This window comes from Cryptomeria japonica, chromosome 10 (genome assembly GCF_030272615.1).
Source record: "Cryptomeria japonica chromosome 10, Sugi_1.0, whole genome shotgun sequence".
NCBI classification, from domain to species: domain Eukaryota; kingdom Viridiplantae; phylum Streptophyta; class Pinopsida; order Cupressales; family Cupressaceae; genus Cryptomeria; species Cryptomeria japonica.
In genome coordinates, this window is record NC_081414.1 from 268,642,986 (window position 1) to 268,669,104 (window position 26,119).

At 37.0% G+C, this 26,119-nt stretch overlaps 1 protein-coding gene across 1 annotated transcript in view; it reads right to left on the reverse strand.

Moving 5' to 3' along the window:
* Nucleotides 1–236: 236 nt before the first annotated feature.
* Nucleotides 237–26,119, reverse strand: part of LOC131039153 (uncharacterized) — a 56,570-nt gene continuing 30,687 nt past the window's right edge. Inside the window, exons 5-8 of the mRNA XM_057971821.2 lie at nucleotides 3,308–3,362; nucleotides 2,888–2,989; nucleotides 2,620–2,731; nucleotides 237–659 (exon numbers count right to left, since the gene is read on the reverse strand). Coding sequence (XP_057827804.2) covers nucleotides 533–659; nucleotides 2,620–2,731; nucleotides 2,888–2,989; nucleotides 3,308–3,362 — 396 coding nt within the window. The 3' untranslated portion in view covers nucleotides 237–532. The remainder of the gene's footprint in view (nucleotides 660–2,619; nucleotides 2,732–2,887; nucleotides 2,990–3,307; nucleotides 3,363–26,119) is intronic.

Genomic DNA, 26,119 nt, shown 5'->3' on the forward strand with positions numbered 1-26,119 from the left:
TATCAGTGTTGAATACTTAACACATAAGCCTTAAATGCATGATGAGTGGGATTTAGTTAGAGAGGAACATATGCACTCGAAGAATTTAGCTACGGTGGAAGGAACAAGACAAATTCCAGTATGTGTTATTTTTCTCACTTTCAATCAATATATTAAGCTAGAGATGTACAAAGACCTCTAGAATTTCCATACAAGACACCGCAAGCCTCGATACTCGAGCAAGCTTACAAAAGAGAGGAAAAATGGGAAAAACAATTTTATGTTAGTTAAGCCAAACATAATACATTCAAATTTGATGGACATATGATCTGGGACCTAATTTGAACCCATCTTTACGAGTGTTCCTAAGACTACCTCATGAAAAAAAATTCAAATTTAGACATTTACAACTATAAATTGAAGTGTCATGTTTCATGTTTGTAGAATAAATAAACTAGTTTATTGAATTCCTGTAGTGCTATCTAGAAGAATCAAAATTGCTCTTATTAATTTGAAAAACACCATCAATTCAAAATCTGTCAATTGCATTTTTTTAATGCAAAACAAATTCAAAAATTACTCCTTCAAGGCTTCCACCAGCCACCATTGATCGAGATCCTTGAACTTCACGCATCTTGAGACCGTGTTTTTTGGCTTCAGCGGCAACCATAGTGTCAATGCTGCAAAGAGAATATTGTGCATCAGTTAGTGATCTCAAAGATAACGTTACTTGAATTTGCTACTCACAATCATGTGGAGCATATGTATAAACTAGGACAGAAGTGACAGAAGTATGATACAAAAAAAATTCAGCTAGAATAATGTTTATTAGCTATATGGGTTCATCACCATGCGAAATGTTTATATGCAGGCCCTGTGCATTTTGAAGCCATTTATGACAATCTCTGTCCTCTCAGAGCTAAAAACTCTTGCCATCCATAGAAGTTAAAAGAGATTGCTGAAATTTACTTTAGAAATAGAGTTCACAGGTCCAGCTTAAGTGATAAGAAAGGTATGACACCACATGTTGTCATGGGGACCAACTTCCTCGTATGTTTTCAAATTGAACCCATGCCCCTTCCAACTCTTCTCCAAAGATAAATCACCATGCTTTAGTCTCTTTTAAGTAGGATTCATTAATCTTGATTTTTTTTTAATTGATGCCTACAAATTCTAAAGAAAGTTGTCCAACTGCCTCAAATATAACATCAATATCCAAGGACATCCATGAATTTCAGTGTTGAGGCTTAAATGCCATTGCTATGGTATGTAAAGCCTAAAAATTACACACCGATCCTCTAGTGTCAAGGGAAACCAGGCTAGATGTCAAAATTTAGGCCTTCATTGCTTGGCCATAACTAATCCGGGATGACTAATTGAAAACCCCAACAATGATGCTTGTCAAATATACCAGCATAATCATTACTGGAGGTTCTGTGACCAATAGAACAAGACGTGCACAAAGTTGTTATCCATTCATTACAAAATATAATAAAAGTTTGGATCTCTGAAAAACATGGAAGACAACTGCAGATTTTTTTTTACAAGGGCCCAACTCCCACATTGTTGTGCACATTTAAAAGATTGTCATTTAAACAACTAGAACCTAAGAATGTGACAAGGATATCCTGGAAGGTCTGCAATTGATTCATAAGTCACTCCAGAATTTCACCCACTAATAAATCAACATCTCATGAAAATAATATAGAAAACATACTCATTTTTCAAAAAACAAGCCAAATACAACCAGTTGAAAACCTTTCCTGAAGGAGGATATCTATGACAAAATTTAAAGCATCGATCTTGAATAGCATATGAAAATGTACTAACTTCTTGAATAGGGCAAGATTTCATCAAAACCTAAAGGTACAGAATTATATTATGATCCATAACTTGAAGGTACATGTGTTCTTTGACCACATGATGAAATGAAGCTCAAATGATGACTGCTTGCATCATGTAAGAAACAAAGTTATAGTGGACATGCATTGTGAAAGTATATAAATAGGCCTACTGTGGTATTCAGCTGGAGGAACCATAACGTTAATCGATAATCTTCCACTTATGCTTAAGTTCAAAGAGATCATAGAGAAACATAAAATGGCAATAGGCCTTTCAAAACTTTCTGAGAATATCATTTTCTATCAGCAAATGCCAATTGCTCAAGAAATAAGCCCTGACATTGCATAATCGTATTACACACACAATCAGTTTGATAGCTGCAAATTTTTCATAGAACACCCAAAGAACAAATCAAAAGCAAAACTAATCGGTGGACACATTGATTTCCTCACACAACAGTTGACTAGACAACATATTAGAGATTTGAAATATTTCAATTATAAGTTCATAGGCAGTTTAATCTCTTCAAACATGTTAAACATCTTACCATGCAGCATGATTTCCCAGAAAGCCTTTTTATAGATTTTCAAGAAACAAGCAAACGGAATATCATAGTCATATGCATGAAAATTAATTGCAATGCTAACCATTGGAGAAATAATTAAAAGAATGGAAGAAAAATAGTAACCAAATTTAAATCCAAGAAGGAACAATGTATTTCTTCTGCATGATAATGGAAAAAGGAATACCACTTATGAAAGCTAAATGTGTCAAATATCGTTAACTTATTTTACTTACCTCTTAGCCCGAGAAACATAGGCAAGCATAAATTTGCTGCAACGTTTGTGACCAAATTGTAGAAGTTGCTCCACTGTGTCAAATAGTAGAGGAATGCTACCTTGTTGAAAGCTTATGTTTGGCTAAGGATGCTTTCAAGATGATAAATCAAAATAACTAAACCAAGAACACAGTGAAAGCAGTCTTGGACATATAGATTCTCTTTCTTTTGCTAGAGCTTTTCACTTTATAAATTAAAAATCCTACTACAGAAAACTGATGTGGATATAAATGTCAGCCCCAAGAACAAGATCAAAGCCCTCTGGGAATTTCTCCAAAATCTTTAAAAGCTGATCGTAGTTTCCCCATTCAAGCTTTTCAGACGTCATCTCTGCAGCATACATACAAGTATAATGAGATGTGATAGTCTACCACTCCACAGCATGGAAACAAGAACAAGTGTCCACACTGGAATTCATATTTGTCCTCAGAAAACACGTACATAATTGGTCATTTGTTTCAGCATTTGATGGATTAGCGTTGCATATTATTTGAGATTTAATCACAGAAGATTTAATTTTTAAAAATAATCTTAACAAACTCACAACCTTCTAATAACTGGTGCTCTATCTGAAATACCATACAAACCAACAGTTTTAACTGCTCACAAGTCATTGTCATTTCCTCTATTGGTTAGCATGTCTCTAACCTGCACAAGATGATGTTTCAGCAGGTGATTGGAGTCCAATATTTTGTTTCAATACCTGCACACGCATAATAGTTGTGAATAAACAAGTTGACATCATGAATGTACTAATAAAGGAGCATATGTCTTGATGACTGCAATTCATGAAATGCTGAATACTTAATTAACTGAAAGAAGCCTAGATCATCTCCACATTCTGAGTTCATAAAAAGGTATTTTGTTAATGAAAATGGCAATTGCAGATTCTCTGCACCTATCAATTATAATATACAGGGGGTAATCCATCTCTCAATTAAATATCATTTCATTCTCCTCTTAATCAAATTAAACGAGGTATACTACAGCTCTATCCCTACATTTAAATAATGAATGGCAGTCAAGGATCCAGAAGTTGGATGGAAACAGCATTACCAAACTATTTGAACTGCAAGGACATCTTTCAAGCATGCGTTGGGTTATGATTAATCAAGAATTGGCTGTTAAATAATGGTTGGGCAAGGTGAGCATCACCAACTCTTCTTTCATATTATGAAAAGATAAAATTGATTACATCTATGGAAATTCTCTGCAGCTAAGTCGTTATGGATTTGACTTCAGGCTGAATTTCAATTCCTCTTTATCCATACTCTGTTTTTTCAAGGTTCTCTGTCTGGACACTCTTGGATGATTAGAGGCAGCACAAAAAATGTTCAGCATAAATTGCATTTAGCATCTCTGAACTTCTCGTAGAAATAATGATGCATACATACAAGAGTTAGCACTGATCTTCAAAACTAGGTTAGCATCTCCAAACATTAAAATGATCAAATATCATATTACTGTCACTCCATGAATTATTTGCTATCATAACTAGATTGGTGTGTTGCTGCTCGGGCCCATAAACTTTCACTGGGCTCACAACCCATGAATGCATCACTGCAGAAGCATAAGTAAGCTCTCGCCATTGGTTTGACATAGTTGCAAATCAATCAATGTAAGAATGGATAAATATAGATTTTTAGATAAGGCCAAGCTAAATGCCAATTTGGTGTATAAGACCTGTTGATGTGTTTTTTAGGCACATGCAAACACAAAATAAAATACCCAAAAGTATCTTATCCTCTCTTGAACAAAAACTCTCAAATGCTGAAGATTAGCTTAAGGATCACTTGAGAAGACTCCAAGGGTCATGAATGTAGGGTCACTACATGTGGATAAGCTCTGTTGGTTGATGTGATTATGCTGGAATCACAAGGGGACTTACGTTGAATTGTCGAATGCTTGAATTGCTAGAACTTGATCATCTGATGTTGCAATCTTGTGATGCTTTTTGTCCTAAACTAACTTGAATTGAAAAAAAAGGGCAAAAGGAAAGGGTTGAGAGAGTCTATTCTATGACCTAGAATGTAAGAAGATAGTTGGATGATTAGCTGGAATCCTACCGAGCGAGGTCTCATCATCAAACTGAACAATTTGAGCTCAGTGCAATCTTCTAAGGACGTTTCAAAGATGTTCAAATCATTAACATCAAACATCGTTCACCATTCAAGTTAACGCATAACAATTTGAATTTAAGCTCATATCACTCAAGTTGACCACACAAGGCGCACTTACAATCAGCAAGAGGCTAGTGTTATGGACAAAACAGATTCCACACAAATGCATTCAACAATTTCTTCCATTCAATCTAATCAACATGAAAATAAATTGAGAAGTAAAGATCATGCGAATTCTTGAAGTAACAAATCAAATTCACCATAACTTCAATGAAATCAATTGTTCTTTACAACAAGGTTTGGCAACAATCTTTGCCTTCTCCTAATCTAACTTCTATTCTAATCTAGCTATTCTTCTAAAACTATCTATTTGCTCATCATTCACTATTAGCTTTTACAAATGAGAGACTTGAGCCTTTTATAGTGCTCTCAATACAATTCAATGGTTCAGATCAATTTGAAATCAATGGTCGAGATTTTACAATGAAAACCCTAATTAGGGTTTGTTACAACAAACTCAGTTCTGGCCAATGAAATAATTACAACATTTTAATATAACCAATAGATGATAAGGGTAGGTGCCTCGAAGATTGTGCCATCATTGGTGAGTCAGGTACATTGAATCAAGATGTGCTGATGTGGAACTTCTTTGATTGGCATGTGGTGATTGGGATGATAACTACGATTCGACCTTCAACTTGCACTTTGTAAGCTTGATAGATCATCATGAATGGATATTTCTTGATACTCGACATTACCCAGCTTTTGTGAAGATGATGATGATCTTCTAACTTTGATTAACTCTTCTGAAAATATGCTCTTGAGGACTTCAATCATAGATGTGCAAGGTGTAGATCTTGATTTTGAAGTATTGATGTACTTCTGATGTCACCATTGTCCCTCTCCTTTGGAATTCCTTCTCTTGTGACTCCCTTCACATCGTTGATGTCGTGGATCATGTCTTTGTGTAAGTGAATGCTTCTTATGTGATCTCCTTATTTCTTTCTTCATCTCCTGCAAAACAAACAAGCAAGTATCAAATACACTTGATATATAGATTTAATAAGAGCATATGAAGAGAATTCGCCCTCGTGAAGGAGCACTTGAAGTTGTTTTTCACTCGTAGAGAGGAGCTCTTGAAATTTACTCCACCCTTGGTGTTCATTAAGTTGCCCTTGTCTTTTGAACTTGCTCTCCTCCCTTTTCTTGAACTTCGCTCAATTCCCTCCATACATGAAGTTCGCTCATGTTATTGAATTCATGAAGATCGCTCTAAGCGGTGTGCACATAAAGTTTGCTTCTCTCACCTCATGAAGCTCGCTTGTCTTCCTCAACTCATGAAGTTTGCTCCAATCTTCCAAATCATGAAGTTCCGCCTTGTGATGTTGAAAATCTTTCATGTAAGCTTAAATATGAGGATGAAAATCACTCCAAGTGGCGTGCACATGAAGTTCATTTGTCTCACCTTGCTTATTAAGTTCGCTCCAATTTTCAAACTCATGAAGTTCACTTGTATGAAATTCGCTCCATTTCCTTGACTCATGAAGTTCGCTCCAATTTTCAAACTCATGAAGTTCATTTCAAATTCTCAACTTATGAAGTTCGCTTCAATTTCTCAACTTCTGAAGTTCGCTTCAATTTCTCAACTCCTGAAGTTCGCTCCAAATCTCTAGGTCATGAAGTTCGCTCCAAATCCTCAAGTCCTAAAGTTCGCTCCAAATTTCTAGGTCATGAAGTTCGCTTGTGTTGTTGAGTTCGTGAAGTTCATTTCAAATTGAATCCATTCAAGGTTAAATGCTATCAAGTACTCTTCGCTCCTTTACTTCCAATTTTGTTCATGAAGGCTTAAAGGTGTAGTTTGCTCATGTGTGTTCATTCATGAAGTTCGCTCCAAATCTCTCAAGCATGAAGTTCGCTCCAAATCTCTCAAATATGAAGTTTGCTCCAAATCTCTCAAACATGAAGTTCACTCCAAATCCTGAGTTCATGAAGTTCACTCCAAATCTCTCAAATATGAAGTTTGCTCCAAATCTCTCAAACATGAAGTTCACTCCAAATCCTAAGTTCATGAAGTTCACTCCAAATCCTTAAGTCATGAAGTTCACTCCAAATCCTTAAGTCATGAAGTTTGTTCCAAATCCTGAGTTCATGAAGTTCGCTCCAAATCTTGAGTTCATGAAGTTCGCTCCAAATCCTTAAGTCATGAAGTTCGCTCCAATCTTTCAGGTTATGAAGTCGCTCCAATCTTTCAGGTTATAAAGTTCGCTCCAATCTTCCAATTTATGAAGGTGAAGTTCACTCCTAAGGCTTTAAAGATGAAGTTCGCTCCTGAGGTTGAGCTCATGAAGTGGATTTCAAATCAAGACCAAACTCCTCTTTGCTTACTTTCACTTACTCTCTCAATGATAACATACTCAACATGAGGTCTTAGGATGAGTTTTTGCTCTGTGGGAGGAGTGCAAGAAGTTTGCTACATAAGGAGTATATATGAAGTGAAGTTCACTCCTCAAGAGTAGCACTTGAAGTGACCTTCTAATTAACAATCCTTCTTCATTCATAATTGAACTCATGATATCTAGACTTTGTAAACTTACTTACTTCATACTCATGCAAGACTATCCACCTTAGTCCTGGCCTCCTCACCTTATATTCCCCTTCAAATGCAAAGGCTAATAGCTAAGGACATCAAACACTACCTAGAAAGCAGGAAAAAAAAGTGGGGGTCCCCATTTGCAATGGGGCAATGTGTGAATACCTCACAATAAGACCCCCCTTGCGCTAGCGCAGAAAAGGACTTCTTCCATATCAGTAGATATAAGGTATCAATGCATACCATAGGATTTTATGTTTGTAATGTTCTAATCACATATACATCAATCATGTCTAATAACATAATTATGTAACTTGCACAATGTGAATGACAACTGATCTAACTTCCTCTCTCATTAATAAATAAGCATGCACACACATTCCAACCTGTTGATGTGTTCACTAGGCACATGCAAACTCAGAATAAAATACCAAAGTATCTTACCCTCTCTTGAACAAAATCTTTTGGATGCTGAAGATTAGGCTTAAGGATCACCCAAAAAGACTCCAAGGTTCGTGTATGTAGGATCTCTACGTGTGGATAAGCCTAGTTGGTCGTTGTGATTATTGTTTCATCAAAGGGCATTTATGGTTCGAAAAGATTCAATAATTGATTAGCAGATGGTATGCAATGAGGTTTCTTCCTAAAACTACTAAGTGATTATCAAAAAAGGGGCAAAAGATGAGGGTTTAGAGGAATTCTAAGCTACTCTAGGATGAATGGATGAAGAGATGACACAAGTGAAACTCAACTAGTCATAGCATCGCCATACATGAACAACTCCACTAGAACTAGTGCAATCTTCTAAGGATGCTTGAAAATTTTCAAATCACTGCCAACCATAGACACCATCAATTGAATGCATATCAATGATTAAGCAATAATCGAACTTAAACACTTTTAAATGCTCCAGTTGATCACACAAGGCTTGCTTACAATTAGCAAGAAAGCTAGTGGTATGGATAACAAGCTTCACAATATATCAAATACAATATTCCATCATGTAATCTCATACTTGAACTATCATCAAAAGATTGTCTTGAGAAGATAAAAGAACCATGCAACAAGCTTTAAAGATTGAGCAAAAACACCATAACTTCAATGTTTCATTTATCCAAAAGCCAAACAACAACAATTCTTTGAGTCTTTCTCTTGCCAATATTCTAACACTATTACTCTCTCTCTTCTACTCTATTGCTATAGCTATTGCTTACAAATATCACTATTCAATATTAACTCTACAAATGAAATGAGTAGAGTTTATATAGGACTCCCGAATACAATGAACAACCGAGATCGAATGAAGATCAAGGGCCAAGATTTTGTCACCTAAACCCTAATTAGGGTTTAACATAAATGAAAACCCTATCTAGATAATTATCACCATGAATCTACCAATGAGAAAATAGCACATGCTGACACGAAAATCGAGGAAGCATCCTCCAATAGGAAGGCGACATGCCGCATGAGATCATAACAAACTTTCTTCTAGAATTTTGTTTCCTTTTTCCTTCTCCTTTCTGGCATGTTCAATGAATTTGGACGCCATGCTCTCAATTTCAGAAATTGGAACCTCAAATAGATTTTTCATACGTTCCTCTAGGTGAATCACCTCAAAAGTTGTAAGAAGTGTGACATCCCATCCATGCTCAAGTTCTTTAGTCTTGTCAATAAGGAACATAGCAGTGTGCATAAGATCCAATTATTTTTCTGTGATCAGTCCACCTTCTCCCTGAAAGGTAATTTTTATATTGCCTTCTAGTTCCTAAATGTCCACATCTGTCTCTATTTCTGCCCTCTTGTCAAGAATGATGCATATCACTTCAATTATCTTGTCATGAATAGGGTGGACGATATCTTCAAGTTGACTATATTTGTTACTTAATCTTCAAAAAGGAGTTTCTTCATTTGAAGCAAGGTCGACCACTGTAACAGATTAGGAGTTGATTCTTTCCTAATTATCCCTTCTTGTGCCAGCATCTGTCTAGGTGCTTTCCTTATTGCTTGCAACACTGGAATGGTGACGTCCTTAGCATGAGTAAGGCATCAACTGTCACCATGAGATTATGAACTATCTCAAGAACTTGAATGGCTCTACCAAGTATCTTCATCATATTTCTTACAAATTCATTAGCCATTGTGAAATATTTGCTGATCCAAACCTCTAGAAGTTGGGCTGAGTTCATCATTTTCTCCATGTGATCAACTGACTCACGGGGAAGCAAGGGAGGTGGTATGGCTGCCGGACTCCGATGTGTCAATGGCTATTGAAATTGTTGGACATAGTTCCTCCATGCATTGACCTCCTTTTCTAACCTTTTGTTCTTCTCTATTTCGGCCTTTAGTTTCTCATTAACTGCCTTGACTAAGTCGGTTGCTTCCTCCATGGCTTGTTCAGAAGTGAGTGGACCTAAGTCGAATGTCTCCAAATCATATTCTTCTGTCATAATCTCATCTTCATATTTATCTACTGCTAGGGTGGTAATCTGTATCTTTCTAGAACCTGTATCATCCCTTACTATCTTAGACATCTTTGGAGCTTTCCTTCTCTCGATGACTTCTTGAGGTCCATTTAGAAGACTTTCTAGATCAAATGCTTGTTCTTCTTCTTCTTCTATCACTTCTTTGGTAAGCCTCTCTTTGAGCCATTCGGGAATGGAGGATCTTCCTTCTCTTACTTGTACTTCTTCGAGCAATAGTTCATTCCTGGGAGGGGAAGTTGCTTCATTATTATCTCCTTGGTCTTCATCATCACAAATCTGGATATGTGGGGCTGGATTTGATGATCCTTGAGACATCTTTCCTTGATCTTGCCTATCATTCTTGTCATTTTGTATTGTTGACTCCATCAATTCATCTACTTTGTGGACCATGCCTTGATTGATCCTTCAATTTTCGCCTTGATTTTCTTTCTCATGTCTAGAGGAAGCACTAGGAGGCTGATCAGGATTTGTTCTTTGCTTATTCTTGGAAGTCTCCTTCTTTCGTTGTTCATTCTTTCTCTTTGATCCTTTTGAATGAGAAGTGTTCTCACTTACACTTGCTCTTTCCTCTTCTTTTGTCCTGATCTCCAAATTGAATGTCATGGTCACATCTTGCTCCTTCAGTTTTTGGTGTTGAATATCTACCCATCTTCGTGTGCAAGTCAAAACTTGATTCATCAATTCTCTCAAATTTGTGACTTCCTTTTCATCCCAATTGATCTTTATTCCTTCGTCTTCTTTCTCATAGGTAGATTGGATGCATCAACCACTATTATGTGCTTGATCAGCCACTCTATAGATTTTGCATTTTCTGATGAGATCAAGAGGCATCCGAGAGTGCATCTTCTTCTTTATTTCAAAGTCATCTTGTGCATTCATCCAAAAGTCTTCTACTTGAGACACATGCCTATACTTCCTTCCAGCCATTTCTTCTGCATTACCATGAGGATCAAAATTATCTCTAGAGGCAAATGGTGTAGACAAATAGAGAGATAATTCTGGCTCGGTGCTTTCAGCTATTTGAAAGGAAGGGCATACTTCTATTGAGTTCCCAAGTGTAATGGAATTAGTGATGACAGCTCCATGTTTGTAACTCAAGGATCTAGTACATGCTAACAATTGCCTTGCCACCTCAAGAAGTACTATCCTATCCATGGGATAACGTGGCAACATATAAGGAGGAGAAGGACATCCTTGGATCCTTATATATGTGAACTTGGGAAATTGAATAAACCATTCCCCATATTGTTTAACTAGTTCTTGTGCGTCTTGAGACAACCTTTGATGAATTCCTCCTTGTAGAGTCCTGGAGATGTGCATTGTGAAAGTATCATTGACCAATCTATAATGTTGTTTAGGCAGATGGTGCAATATCTCATAAGAATCACAAACCCTTATCTCTCTGGGCCCTCTTTCAACTCGGCCTCTATGCAGTAGTCCTGAATATTCATAGCTCCTTGCTAAGAATATATGATATATGAGCTCATGTGGAATGACTTGGTAGGAATCAACCTTCTCAATTGTACATCTAAGCAATTACTAATGATCCTTGCCCAATTAATCATTCCTCTCCCTTGAATAATGATTTGAATGAAAAGGAACATCCACTTGTCAAAGCAAAAGGCTTGAGAAGCACCTACAACTCGGCCAAGCAAGGTGATCAAATCTCTAAATTCTTCTTGAAAGTCAATTCGATGTGGCCCATTAGGTATCTTGTTCAAGCAAGGTCTACTCTTTTGCAACCAATCCCTATTGATGATTGATAGGCACGCGTCAGGACCATCTTCATAAATTGACTTGGCTCCTTCTAGACTTCTATAGATCATGTCTCTTTGTTCTGGTAGATGGAAGGCTTCACTTATGGCTCTCTCTGATAGGTAGGCAAGAACAGTTCCTGTTTGGTGTGGAGCCTGATCAGTCTCCAAGTGGGAGATTGTTGATATGTGGCGACTGATCAGCAAAGTACTGTACACTCAGCACGTATCCTCGTCGGGGTCCGGGGCCGGGCTGGGCCCCGGGAAAGCAGGCGTAGCCCGCTGCGGGGGTTTGGGGGCCGCGCCCGCCCCCGAGAAAAAAAAAATTTGTCGTTTTTTGTTGATGAAAACCGACATTGTAATAAAACCCTAAAAAGGCCGACTTTGTTTGTTGCCCTAAAAACGCATGTTATAAGCGGCTGGGATGCTTAAGGCATTGTAAGGTTGATGTACTATTTTTGCTAGATAATAAGAAAGATTGGACGGTTGTGTATGGTGGACGTAACCCATTCTGGGTGAACCACGTTAAATCTCTGTGTTATCTGTGTCCTATTTTATTTCTTTATCTTTTGTATTTAAATCTGCATATAATTGTTAGTTCATATTTGCTTCGGATCTGCTTGAAACCCTAACAGTTCCATCCTCAGCTACAATCATCCTTGAGTGTGAATCATAATGCTTGGCGCATTCGATCATCAATTCATGACATCGAACTGCAGGAGAGAAATCGGCTGCCTTGATGATGCCGCTCTTTATTATCCTCTTGGCTATAGGTGACGGTTTGCCAATGTATGGTGCCTCACGAAAATTCTTCACATTGAAATTTCCTAGATTTGTGTCTCCAATGTTGCTCCACCGGGATGTAATCTTGGTCTCCAAATCATCACTCTTTTGGTCTTCTTTGATGAGAGCTTGCCTTGATGACGATCCACTTGCTTTAGGTGCTGCCATGATTTACCTATGAGAGGCGGTCAAGTTAGGATCTTGGTGAATTATTAATGCATTAAAACCTATAAACTGAACCTTGCATCAAATATGAAATTAATTACTAAAAAGGTTCTAATTGACTTTGACAAAAATCATTACCAATCTAAACTAGACCTGCTCCTGTCCTTAAATCTGTCTAAATGATGAACTTACCTCTGATTTAAGAACTTTAGTCTAAAGAAATCTGATTAATGGTGACTGCTAATGTTCAAGAATTCGCTGTCCTTTCAATTTCTTGCTGTTCAAATGATGAATTCCGCCTACCAATCTGCTAGACTTCGACTTTGTTGATGTCCCCTTGTTCGATTTGCCTTGCTAATGATTTAATTCTGCTGTCTTGAATTCGAAATCTGCTGACTGCTGAAGGAGTTCGCTCAATAAAATTTGCTGATGATAGTGTTTTGTTTTGATGTTAGAATGATCTTGTGAATTCCCTTTATATATGCGATCGAGGCTAAGGATATGTCTCTTAGAATGCAAGGCCGACCTGATTTAGTGTGAATAAAAATGTAAATTATTTTTCATAATGCTAGCCGACTTGGTAAAGTTTACTTTCCTTTCAATCAATTTGAATTTTGAATCTCTTTAGGCGAGAAAATACTTACTTTATAGGATTTCGCTTGGGAACTCATGCAAGTTAAATACATTTTGGTCAAAACAGTGATTTCACTCCATGTCCTTGCTAAGGACAAGCCCTAAATGGTCAAGTTCGCTCTCTATCCTTTCCAAGGACAGGACCTATGTGGAAAAATAGCTCTCTGTCCTTCCCAAGGACAAGACTTAGATGACAAATTCACTCATCGTCCTTCTCAAGGACAAGACCTAAATGAAAAATTTCGCTCCTTGACCTTATCAAGGACAGGGCCTATAGTGATTTATCATTGGCTGGCCTTTGCAAGGTACGCCCATATTAACTTTGTCTCATTTTATATGGGGATCAAGATTAAGACAAGAAGTTCGCTCTACGTCCTTCCTAAGGACAGACCCTATAGTGATTGAATTCGCTCCATGACCGGCCTAAGGACAAGACAAATAATACATTTCGCTCTGTGTCCTTCCTAAGGACAGTACCTATAACAAAACTTCGCTCTCTGACCTTGCTAAGAACAAGTTCAAATCGATCTTGGACCCTTCTAAGGACATAATCAAATGCTTAATTTCGCTCCAAAACCAAGGTAAGGACAAGGCATAACAAACTCGCTCCAAAACACTCTAAGTTCAGTCAACCATCAGCAAGGAGAACAACTTCGCCCAATGTCCTTTCCAAGGACAGGACCTATATATCATTTTCGCTCAAAGACCTCTTCAAGGACAAAGTCAAGAGGTGAATTCGCTCTAAGACCAAGGTAAGGACAAGGTCAAGATATAAGGATTTTGCTCAAGAACAAAATCAAGATAGGAGAATTTCGCTCACCGTACTTGGTAAGGACAAGATCAAGATAAAATTCGCTCAATGACCTTCCTAAGGACAGGACCTTTATGACAAGATTTTGGCAAATTGTCTTAAGGACATAAAATTCACCCCTTCCTTTTGCATCAGCTTAAGTTCTCAACCTCCATATGAAAGCATCATGAATTCAGCCTCCCAAGAATGCCTATATAGGAAATTCGCTCTATGACCTTCGGAGGGGCAGGACCTAAAACAAGTTCGCTCTAGGACCTGAGCAAGGTACGGGTCAATACACTTAGGCAAATTTCAATCCAATGATGGTTTTGATGGAGACCTTATTCTCAAATTGGGGCAATGTAGGTAACCTTATGAGTAATACTTGACTTGACTCTTCAACTTTGCTTGACAATTTACTCCACTCATTCGCTAGAAAAGAGCATAGAGAGAGAAAATACTCCTAGAGAGGGCAAAACCTAAAAAAAAGAGAGGGGTCCCCATCTTGATGGGGCGATGTGTGATGTGGTCACAGCACAACCTATGCCCATTCACCATGTGCTCTCTTTGCTACAACATTTGGTATTAGTGTCAGTGTTTTGAGACTCGCGTGTACTTGCCCAGACTCGAGGAGTCTAAGGCGAACTAGGCTGGCCAAGTTTGAGGAACTCTCCCTCGGAGTCTTTCCTAGACTCGCCGAGTGAGAGTTTGGGCTAGTCCAGAGCCTCAGACTTGGCCGCATGGCAGGGATAGAAAAAGTTAACTTAAAAAAATTAAAACAATAAAGTTTTAAGTTTGCTTTTTTTACTTATAAATATTCCTTCACCCTAAAGGCAACATTGTTTCAATTTCAAGCCAAAGGAGAAGGAGAAAACAGAGTTGTGAGACAAATTTGGAATGCATTGTAGGTAAACCAGCAAGGAGTTGGAGCAAAATCAACAGTTGAATAGAATTTGTGCAGGTTCATAGCTACTGTTTGGTGCATCTAGAGGTGTCCATGAAGGATTGGAAAGAGCTCTCTATTAATTTCAAGCTAGATTTAAGATGCAAGTTTGTATTTTGAAGATATTTTTGTGCTTTTTTTAAACAAAAAATGCATTTTTCTTTTACATTTTGTTTCTTCTTTCCATTTTACTTTAGTAGATCAAAGAACATACCCTAGGTGTGTTCGATTTTTTTTAACAAACCCAAGGTGTTTTTGTTAAAAAAAAAAATTTAATAGTTGCAAACCCTACATTTTTTTTGTATTAGTTTAACTATAAATCACAAATGTTATTTTTTTCTATTTAAAAGTTATTGCAGCAGTTTTGTGATTTTCAAATTATCTTTATCACAATATCCCGAACCCCAATTAGAAGGGACCCTTGTTGGAAACATGCTGAAATTATGTTTGGGCAAAAGAAAGGAGAAGCAAAACATTTTTAATGCAAAAGAATTTATCATGCAGGAGGCATTAATAGATTGAAAAACCATCTTGCACATATACAAGTCCATGATGCTAATCGATGCTCACAAGTGCCTCCTGCCATTATGCATGAAGTGCAAGTGCAATAAGAAACTTTTGAGCTACAAAAAAAAGTGAAAAAGAGGCAACGAGAGGAGACAGCAGTCATTGATGGTAGTGGAGAGTCTTCTTCCATGCCTCCATTTCATCCATCTTCAAGTGCTAGGCCTCGTAGTGTTGATGTTGGTGGCAATGTTGGTGTTGGTAGTGGTGGTAGTGGCAATGTTAGCATTGGGCCTAGAGTTCAAAAATCTAGGATGGATTCATATCTTTTGCCACGCACTACTCTACATTCCCAACCGTTGATTGAGAGCATGTGTTGGAACAAGGGTATACATGATGTAGCTAAATGTGCAATTGGAGACTTTTGGTACTATTGCACCATTCCATTCCATGCAGCCAAGTAATTCTTTTTTGTTTGATTGTTTTAAAATTTATAGCTTGATTCTTTGTCTCTTAACTTTTATATTTACAGGTATATCAAATTCAAATTTAAACTCTCTGTTACACAATAGTTGTTTTATTTTATTCATTTGTGACATGTGTTAGGTCTCCTTATTGGCAAAACATGGTCGATGCCATTACTATTTGTGGGGCGGGCTTTAAAGCCCTAAGTGAAGACAAAAATAAAGGGCCCAATTTTGACACAAAAGGTGGCTGATGTGAAAGCCACAACAGAGGAGCAACAATTGATATGGAGGAAGAAGGGTTGCACTATCATAACTGATGGTTGGATTGATAGAAGAAATAGGACATTGCTTAATTTTCTTATTTCTTCCTCAAATGATTGTACTTCCTAAAATGTGTTAATTTAGTGATTAATATTTTTAATTTATGTTTTACTGAATCATTGATTTTGTTTCTTTTTTAGGTGGCATCATATTCATCAAATCTATTGATGCTTCAAGAAATACCAAAAATGCCATATTCCTTTGTGAAGCTTTGGAGGAGATTCTAGTTGAAGTGGGTGAAGAGAATGTAGTGCAAGTGGTTACAAATAATGCAGCATATTATGTTGTTATCGGTAGACTATTGATGGATAGGCATCTATCATTATTTTGGACTGCATGTGCTGCTCATTGCCTTGATTGGATCAAAACATTTGTGGAGATGGCAAAAATATTTGTAAATTCATATACAATCAGACATGGGTCCTCAACCTAATGAGGCAATTCACGGGGTAGAAGGAGTTGGCTCTTCCTAGCATAACCCATTTTGCAACAAATTTCATCACATTACAATCCTCGCTTCAATCAAAGGGAGCTTTGAAGCACATGTTTGTTATTGAGTGGTTGACTTCGTCATCCTATGTTAATAGTAAATACTAAATACCAATGCAGGGGTTGATGTGGCAAATTGGATGTTTGATGAGCAAGGCTTTTGGGTACCAGCTGCGAAGATCATAAAGGTAAATGAAAATCTAAATCTACATTATGTTTTAATTTTTATTCATGTTTTTCTTTTATTTGTTTATTTTTGTTCAAACTTAAGTTAATATTTCACAATAATTGTAATTCACTGAGCCTTTGGTAGTTCTCCTACGAGTTGTTGATGGGGAGAAGCCTGCAATGGGCTACATATATGAGGGCATGGATGGGGCCAAGTAGGCCAATAGATCCATTTATGCGGGAGTTGAAGCTAACTATTCTGCCATTTGGGAAATCAATGATAGGCGATGGCACGATCAGCTTCACAAGCCCCTACACGCAACCGCTTATTTTCTCAATCCAACATTCAAATTCTGCCCTGATTTCAAGGAAAATGAGGAGGTTCTGAGTGGGTCCCACATATTCTGATGTCGGGACACAAAAAGTCCACAAGATTGAGACCTTTAAACTTGCACAAGGAGATCCCTTTTCTCATTAAATATGCAAAAATACTCTATCAACATTGCAACCAAGTAAAAAAATATATTAAGGGCATAATTTAAGTTTAAAAATAAAAACTTTTCCTCTTTTTATATTATTATTAAATGTTGAAAGTTAAAGTTGGACAATAAGATAGATTTTTTTCTTTTTCTCATCTCAAATGCATGGTGGAATATGTTTGGTGCTAAGGTACCACATCTTAAAAGGAGTGCAATTAGAATATTGAGCCAACCATGCAATGCTTTGGGTTGTGAACGCAATTGGAGTATGTTTGAGCACATACACTCCAAGAAGCACAATAGACTGTCTATGCAGAGGTTGAATGATCTAGTCTATGTTCATTACAACCTTTGTCTTCACCACAGACAGATTGTGGGTAGTGACTCAACCCCCATCACACTATAGGAGGTCAATCCACAATCTAATTAGATCACTGAGGTTGAGGATCGTATAGATGAGGACCTCGATTGGGTTGGCTAGGTGGATAGAGGCTCTAAGACAATAGCCATGGCAAAGGAGGAAAATAGAGCACGAGCATACGCTTTGGATGTTGGTGTGGGTGGAACCAAGACAGAGGCAAAGATCATGGTTGCATCATCATCCAAGACCTATCTTAGACACCTTCATAGGAAGGAATCATGGTTGCATCATCTTCCAAGACCTATCTTAGACACCTTCATAGGAAGGATGCAGGATCCTCTAAGCCATAGACTTCTAGGCTCTAGCTTTTGTTTTGATATTTGTCTGAAACTTTTGATGCCATAGATTTCATATTCCATGAGTTTTATATACATTTGACATTATTTATATATCTAAGTGTGTTATTTCCTTTAGCTAAAATTTGCATTTATACTTATGTGATCGATGTATACTCATGTATGTGATCAAATTAGCTTCTATTTGATGATCTTATTGTGTCTGTACGGTTTATTTATGAAAGGGTGCATGAAACAAGTTTTAAATCCTTAAAATCTTTGATTTTCATGGGTTTTTCAATTTGCCAAGTCTATGTGCCAAGCCTGAATCCAAGTCAAAAATCAACTTGCGGAGTTCGAGTCTCGTAACTATGATTCTGACAATAAGTAGGAACCTAAAGCAAGCAAAAAAGAAATTAAGCAAATGGTTTAAGGAGTGGCTAAGCTATAAGAAAAAGAATAATTTGACTCAAATTTCTCTTGGAGACATAAAGAAGAATTCACAATTCTACACAATGGTTCCAACATTCCTAGTATCATGAAGACTCAACATGATGATAGCACTTGGGAAGGACATCAAGAGTACAATAGCATGGAGCTAAAAGAGATACTCTCTCATGATGATATGTTTTCTACAAGGGATCAATGTAGCATTTTTAGGGTTGCTTTGGAGTTAAGGCACCATCTTGAGATAAGGATTGGTTATGACGGAAGTATCCTTCCTAGTGTAGAAGCCATAAATGCCACCAAAAGATTTCAAGAGGGCTCTTTGAAGATTAGAGTGACACAATGGAAGCCATCTATACCACAAGAGGAATAAAGTATTGGGAATGGCAAACTCCTAATTTGGGTATGGGATTCAGTTGAGAGGTTTAATCATGAAACAGATTATAAACTTGGCTTCCAGCTTGCTGAACTTTTCAAGTCAGCAAAACATCACGAAGAGGTTTCACGCATGCCCAAGAGATATATAGTTGAAGAGCATACAAATATCAAGGTAGCACCGCATCAACATGATAGAGATTTTTTTAGATAAGTCGGCAAATGTTTTCAGTTTCACAAATAGAATGGAGAAATTTTCAGTTGGTGATTGAAAGGGAAGAAATTTCAGATTCTACAGATATCATTCCAACACTTTCCTTCTCTATTTTTGTAAGTAGATTTCAGTATTGCAGCTGCTATCCTATTTTCAGATTACTGATTTTGGAAGAAAATCAGATTGTGAGTGAAGGTTTCCGGTCTTGAACAGCTGTACTTATAGTCAATTTGACTTCATAGAATTGGGGGAAAATGTTGGTAAGTTAGTAATGTTGAAAGGGTTTGTCATGTCTACCAACATTATTCATATTTGGGAGGCAATGTAGGTATGTGTAATCAATTACATAATTGATGAGCATCATTCAGTTTCATGTCCAAGGGAATCAATTCAGATGTTTACCATATTGATTTTGCGATGAATAACTTGATAAGATATGCTCATCCTTTTGCCTTCAATTTATATGATGATACAAAAATCTGGGATCCACGAATTTATATGATTGGAGGATTGCTTCACAATGTAATAGAGAATGACAGATTTGCAAGGTTTAGTTGTATTAGAGTGGTGGAGCGAAGATGTGGTAAAGCATTCTTCAGGTTCATTCAAGATCCTGGTATTGACATACAGACTTCAAGCAAGAGAAGCAACAATTCCAAAGATTGACTCGGGAACCTAATCTATTCAGAGATTGCAGACAAGGAAAGGTTCAATTGTATCAGAGTGGTGCAGCAAAGATGTGGTGGAGCATTCTTTAGGTTCATTTGGGATCCTAGTATTGACATACAGACTTCAAGCAAAGAGAAGCAACAATTTCAAAGATTGACTTGAGATCCTAGTCAATACAGAGACTACAGCAAGGAAATTTTCTATAGTATTACTTGAGGACAAGCAGTATTTGAGCAGGGAGGATTGAAATGTCCCTTTTTAAAAAGACCTTGGAAAATAATTAAATAATTAAAATTGAGTTGTCGAAATATAATAAATTAAAAGACTAACTAATTTTAATTATTTAAAAGTGATTTAAGTTGTGTTGCTAGGCATCAGGGGCAAAAAAAACAGTTTAAAGGTCATGTTTTTGGTGGCAAAATGAAGATTAAAAGGAAAATTAAAATATCCTCTCAAAGAAAGTTATAAAAGGAACTGAGGGGAGGGAGGGAATTCATTCTGAAGATTTATTATTTCTCTTTTTGGGATTGGTGCATGTGACCAAACTCCTATCAGTAGGACGAAAACCCCAATGGTTTCTTGATGGATGAAAACCCTAAAGGCTGAGGACCAAAACCCTTTCCCTTCAACAAAAAGGTTACATCCAGGGATCAACAATAAGCTAAAGATTTGGAATTTGGGGACAAAATCCCTTGGACCTACTAGAGCAATTTCATACAAAATTGCATTTGTGCTCAATAATGGACTTAACCAGTTTGTACTGAAAACAGATATCTTTTATATGTTTTGACATGATTTTTGTAGTTCCAGAATTTAAAATTATGATTCAATAAGTTTTTGCAAAATTTTGGAAATTGGAGGATTACCCAGATATTGATTTTAGAAGGATCCATTGTGAGATTCATGAATATAGTTCTAGAAATATTTATATATATGTAGAATATATTTTGGGGAGTTTGGACAAGTTTCTTGTATTGCTATATTACAGCCACCAACTCAAATCTTAACCAAGTTGAATTAGGAAAGAATGGACGAAAATGACCAAATGTTGTTATCAGTTGTAAAAGAGTGATAATGCATGCCAAAATATCAATTACTGGTGAGTTCGTGTGGGTTTATTGAAGAGAAAGGTGACCATGAATGTGGAAGAAATGGTGTGGAAGTCGCACTATTCAAACTTTTGAGCATTTATTGCTTTCAAACAGACCAGGAGAAGATTATCATGTGATTTGTGAATTCGTTTTTGAAGTATATGTCTAGACATGACTTTGGGTGGACGCTTCGGGGTAAAAACAAAGCAGTCAAGGGTTTGTAACAGTCATGGATAGCATTGAGGACTATGGAAAGGGTTAAGAAATAAATACAAACCTAAACAAACACCCAGCAATATCCGTGACTCCTCCAGTCTGAAGTTAACAGAGGTTGTAACAGCTTTGAGGTGTTTATTACGAATCTATATGGGTGCAAATATAGGGACGTGACGTAAATTTTAGCCTCCAAATTACGACGGGTCATGGCATGAAGGCATTATAACAAGGATTCCAATATTTAAGGAGGTGGTGTGCATTCTTTCCAGGGTTTACCCCTCCAATACTTATCGCGATTTGATGTATAAAGTGGCATGAGGGTGTCTTCAGTGGAGTTGTCACCTATAGGGGGAAATTATAGAAAGTTCAATACTTTGTAGCCATCTAATGTGGGTCACACCAAATTTGGGAACTTAAGCCAATATTTATAACAGCAGCAAACCTTCACAATTTTATTGGCAACTTCAGCCTTGTCCATCTTATCCAGTAGTCCAACCTCAAAGGAGCTTATCTTAACCTTAGAGGATCATTCTAAATTCTCGATTTTGATTTTTTATGTATAAAAGCTTTATCAACTTAAGGAAAGAATTGCAGAAAACTTAGAGTTATTATAGTCTGGACTCTGAACCTCATTTGTGATTTTAATTTTTATATCTATTATGAGTTTTATATAATGTTACTCTGTTAAATTTGTAAGAAACCAACAATTGTCAGTTCGGAATTTGATTAAATATCCGAAAAAATAATAAATAAACAAACAATAAAAAATCAATGAGTAATACTACACAATGCTAGGGCTTGATGGTGGAGTCACCATCTTTTGCTTCTGATACAACACTAGTATCTGGAAACTACTCACCAAAGATTTTTGACTTGAACATTCTAACGCTTCTCTTAAATTCTAAGACACACAAAATCCCTCAACACATTTGGCAGCTTCAATGTTCACACATTCATATTGCCTTCAAGTTCTAATTTATATACTCTTAGCCCTAGAGTAATTAGCTCAATTTCTTCAATTAAAGATTCTTCAATGCCTTAAAGGTTGTTCTCATATTTCGCTTTCCCCATCTATGAAGGAATCCTCAAACTCTATCTCTCAACTTACCTTATCCAAAGGGAGTTGTCATGGATTTTTGACTTGGTTTGACAAATCAACCCACACTTCATTTGGTAGTGGTAGGCGTATGGCTATCTCCTCCCACTTTGCCTTTGTATATTTCCTTGTAGTGAAAATATTTTGGTTTTTATTTTCCCAACTCATGCTTTTTTTACTTCTACTTCTTTCTTGAGATGGACTTATTTGTACAGCTAGGGGTTTTTTCTATTAAATGTCTCCTCTATTCTCTTTGTGCTGCAATTCTTAAGGACCATCTAATCTCTTAATCCTGAACACATTGTGGTCTCTTCCAACGTTTGTTGCAGTCTAAGGGCATGAATATCTTAAATCAAATACAACTTTTAAGGCAACATGCCAAATGTTTGCTCTTTTATCAGATAAAACTAATACTTGAATTAACAATGCATACTAAATAGAGTGGTAAAAGTATATCTTTATTCACACATGAAGTTATTAGTACATAGTCAGATACAACTTTATTAACAACCTAGGATGTTTGGTTCGGCCCTTTGGCCCCCTAGTACTGGTCCGGTCCAAATTGGGTCCAAGTCTAAGGCCAATCCACTTGTGGGTCAAGACAAGGTCCATGCCCACAGCGGCCGGTTCAAACCAGACAAAACAAGTTAGAACTCGAGCCGGACTTGGGCGAATTCCAACAGACCAAGCATGAACCCGGTTGGAAATGTGCTAGCAAACACAATTTTTTTCAAATTTAATAAAAATTTGACATCCACAATGGCTGTATGCTTGAAAGTGCCTGGGATGTCTGGTTTGGCCCTCTGGCCCCCTAGTACCGGTCTAGTTTGAACTGGGTCCAGGTCTAGTCCGCCTGTGGGTCCGGATAGGGTTTGTGGCCATGGTGGCTAGTTCAAACCAGACGAACCAGGTTTGAAACTGAGTCGGACCCAAGTGAAATCCGACAGACCACGCGCAAACTTGGCTAGAAAAGTGTCGGCAAACAATTTTTTTGCATATTTAATAAAAAATTGACATTCACAACCCTAAAAAGTGGTTTTAAAATGACTTAAGTTGGGTTTTATGTCTCTTTAGGCGTGCAAATAGATTGTTTTCTCTTGAGCTAGAGCAAATAGGTGGCTAAGCAAGAGGGAGTTGGAAGATTGATTTGTGAAGCTTGATCAAGTGTTTGTGCTTCATTCCTACTCCTTTGCAAGCTTCTATTGGGTGAATGAGGTACGTTTTTTTACATTTTATTTTGCTTTTGTTTGTCTTTTAAATTTTTCATCTCTTTAATTCATAATTGTCCAAAGGATCTACCTATTTTTTTTTCCATTCTCTTGTTTTTATTTTGAATATGTATAAAATTTCTTGCCATAGGAACTACAATGGCATCTACCTCTTCCTCCATAAGCAATAATGAACAGCAACCAAATTTTGATTCTCCTTTGTCGAAGTATGTTGATATTATAAGATCCCTTCCAGGAGGTGGGGGATTCTGTTGGAAATGTCTGGGTTGTGATAAAGAAAGGAACAGTTCATATTTTTGGGTGGCAGGCCATTTGTGTGGAACACCTAGAAGAGGAGTCGAGAAATGCCCTGGAAAAAAAATGCTCCTATACCGAATGACAGTATTAAAATATATCATGGAGCATGAAAAAGCATAAGAGAGAGAAGCACGTAGACAACATATGCCCATTAAAAAAAATCAAAGGGAATGCAATCCCCATATTCGAATATTGTGATAGAAGACCGCCCCTTTTATATTACCATAGCTAAGCCTGACACTGAAACTCAAGCACCCCTTCCACACAAAAGAAAGGGACCTTTGGAAACTTCATTTCAAAATGAGAGTCGGGACATTGCCGACCAAGATATAGCAAGATGCATATATGCAAATGGGTTGCCTTTCAATGTTGTTCGCTCTCCATACTGGAAGAAGATGTTGAAAAGTGTCAATGAAGCTCCAAAAGGGTATAAGGGCCCCGATTATGAGAAGACACGCAACACCTTGTTGGAAAGTGAGGTCAAGGGGGTTGAGGATGCATTGAAGCCCATAAGGGATTCATGGATTGAGACATGGGTATCCATTGTTTCAGATGGGTGGAAAGATTCAAGAAACCGTCCCTTGATCGATGTCATAGTGGTGTCCCCTAAAGGGGTAATGTTTTTTAAATCCATGGATTGCAAGGGGAAAGTAAAAGATGGGCAATTTATTGTTGATATTCTCAGCTCTACCATTCAGACAATGGGACCCAGAAACGTTGTTCAAGTCATAACGAACAACACAAAGAATTGTAGACCTGTTGGTTTGTTAGTTGAAGAGCGATATCAGTATATCTTCTAGACATTCTGCGGTCCACTCACTCAATCTTATGCTACAAAAGATTGGGAATAAAATTGGGTGGATCAAAGAGGTGTATGTACAGGCTGAGGACATCCAAATGCTCATCACAAACCACCACATGTCTCAAGGAATTCTCAGATTATTCTCAAATTTGGAGCTATTGAAGGTAAATGAACTTGAAGTAGAAATTTAATTAAAAAAAATTAAAATTAGTATTTTACATTTTCTGATTTTAATAATTTGATTGTGTAATGTGTATTATTGTTACATGTTTGTCTCTATTTAATTGCATTTTTTTGCATTAATTTCTATTACAAGTTATTGAGACTCATTTTGCATCTAACTTAATTGTCTTAAGACGACTTGTGGAAGTGAAAGCGACACTTTGCAATATGGTGATCAGCAATAATTAGTCTATATGGAAGCAAAGCAGCATTGAGAGGGAAGAAAAAATTAGGCTAAGGATATCGGATGACTCATGGTGGGAAAATGTGGAGTATCTCATTCTGTTCACCAAGCCCATTATGGGCTTGCTTCGCCACATTGACATGGATAGGCCTTGCATTGGAGAGGTGTGTGATGGCATCGACTCAATGCTTCAGAAGATGAAGAAAATCATAAATGACAAAGAACAAAACCCTAAGGAGACCTGCAATTGTTGTAGAATGATGAACAAGATGACCACTCCTCTACATCTTCTTGCCTCTGCATTGACACCAAAATATTATAGCAAACAATATTTTGATAAACCGGGAAGGCTTCCACCATATAGAGATTTAGAAGTGTCTGATGGGTACAAGGCAACATTCCTTAGACTCTTTCCTGAAGATGATATGCGAGATTTGATTTCAAATGAGTTCATAGGATTTGATTTCAGATGAGTTCATAGAGTTTGTTAAGGCAAGAAGTCTAAGTATTGACGTTCTTCGCCATTGATTTAAGAAGGAATCTCATAGTTGGTGGTACCTCCATGGCCAATGATTCCAATTGCTGCAGCCCCTTGCAATCAAATTTAAATCACAAGTAAGTTTTATTTATAATTTTAATTTACTTTGTCTTCAAAGGTTGCTAGTAGTTTTATAACTTTACTACTTTAGTTTTAATTGTTTACTTTGTCTTGTCTTCATAGGTTGCTAGTTTATCTGCATCAGAAAGAAATTGGAGCACATATTCTTTCATCCACTTAGTAAAGCGCAATAGGTTGCAATCAAAAAGAGTGGAGAACTTAATATATGTGCATTCCAACTTCCGTCTCGTTTCACACAAGAAAAATGAATACAAAGAAGGGGAGTCAAAGATGTGGGATATGAATGCAGAGCATACAGACTTGGATGCTTCCACTTCTTAGATTGCAGTCGCTGCATTGGAGGACTTGGACAGCAAGAATGTTATTGGTGCAGCTGATCCCATTGGCCTTTGCAGTATTTGTGAATCAACTAATGCCATTGAAGAAGAAGAAGAATCCATTAGATGATTTAAACTTAGTATAAAGTTCCAATTGTTGCAAATTGAATTTTGAATCAATGATACTTGAACTTGATATTATCATTTTAATATTTTGATGTTGAACTTTAAGTATATGATGCTATGATGGTATGATCATGATGCTAAGATTACAAGTTTATGGTGTTTTTGTTGTTT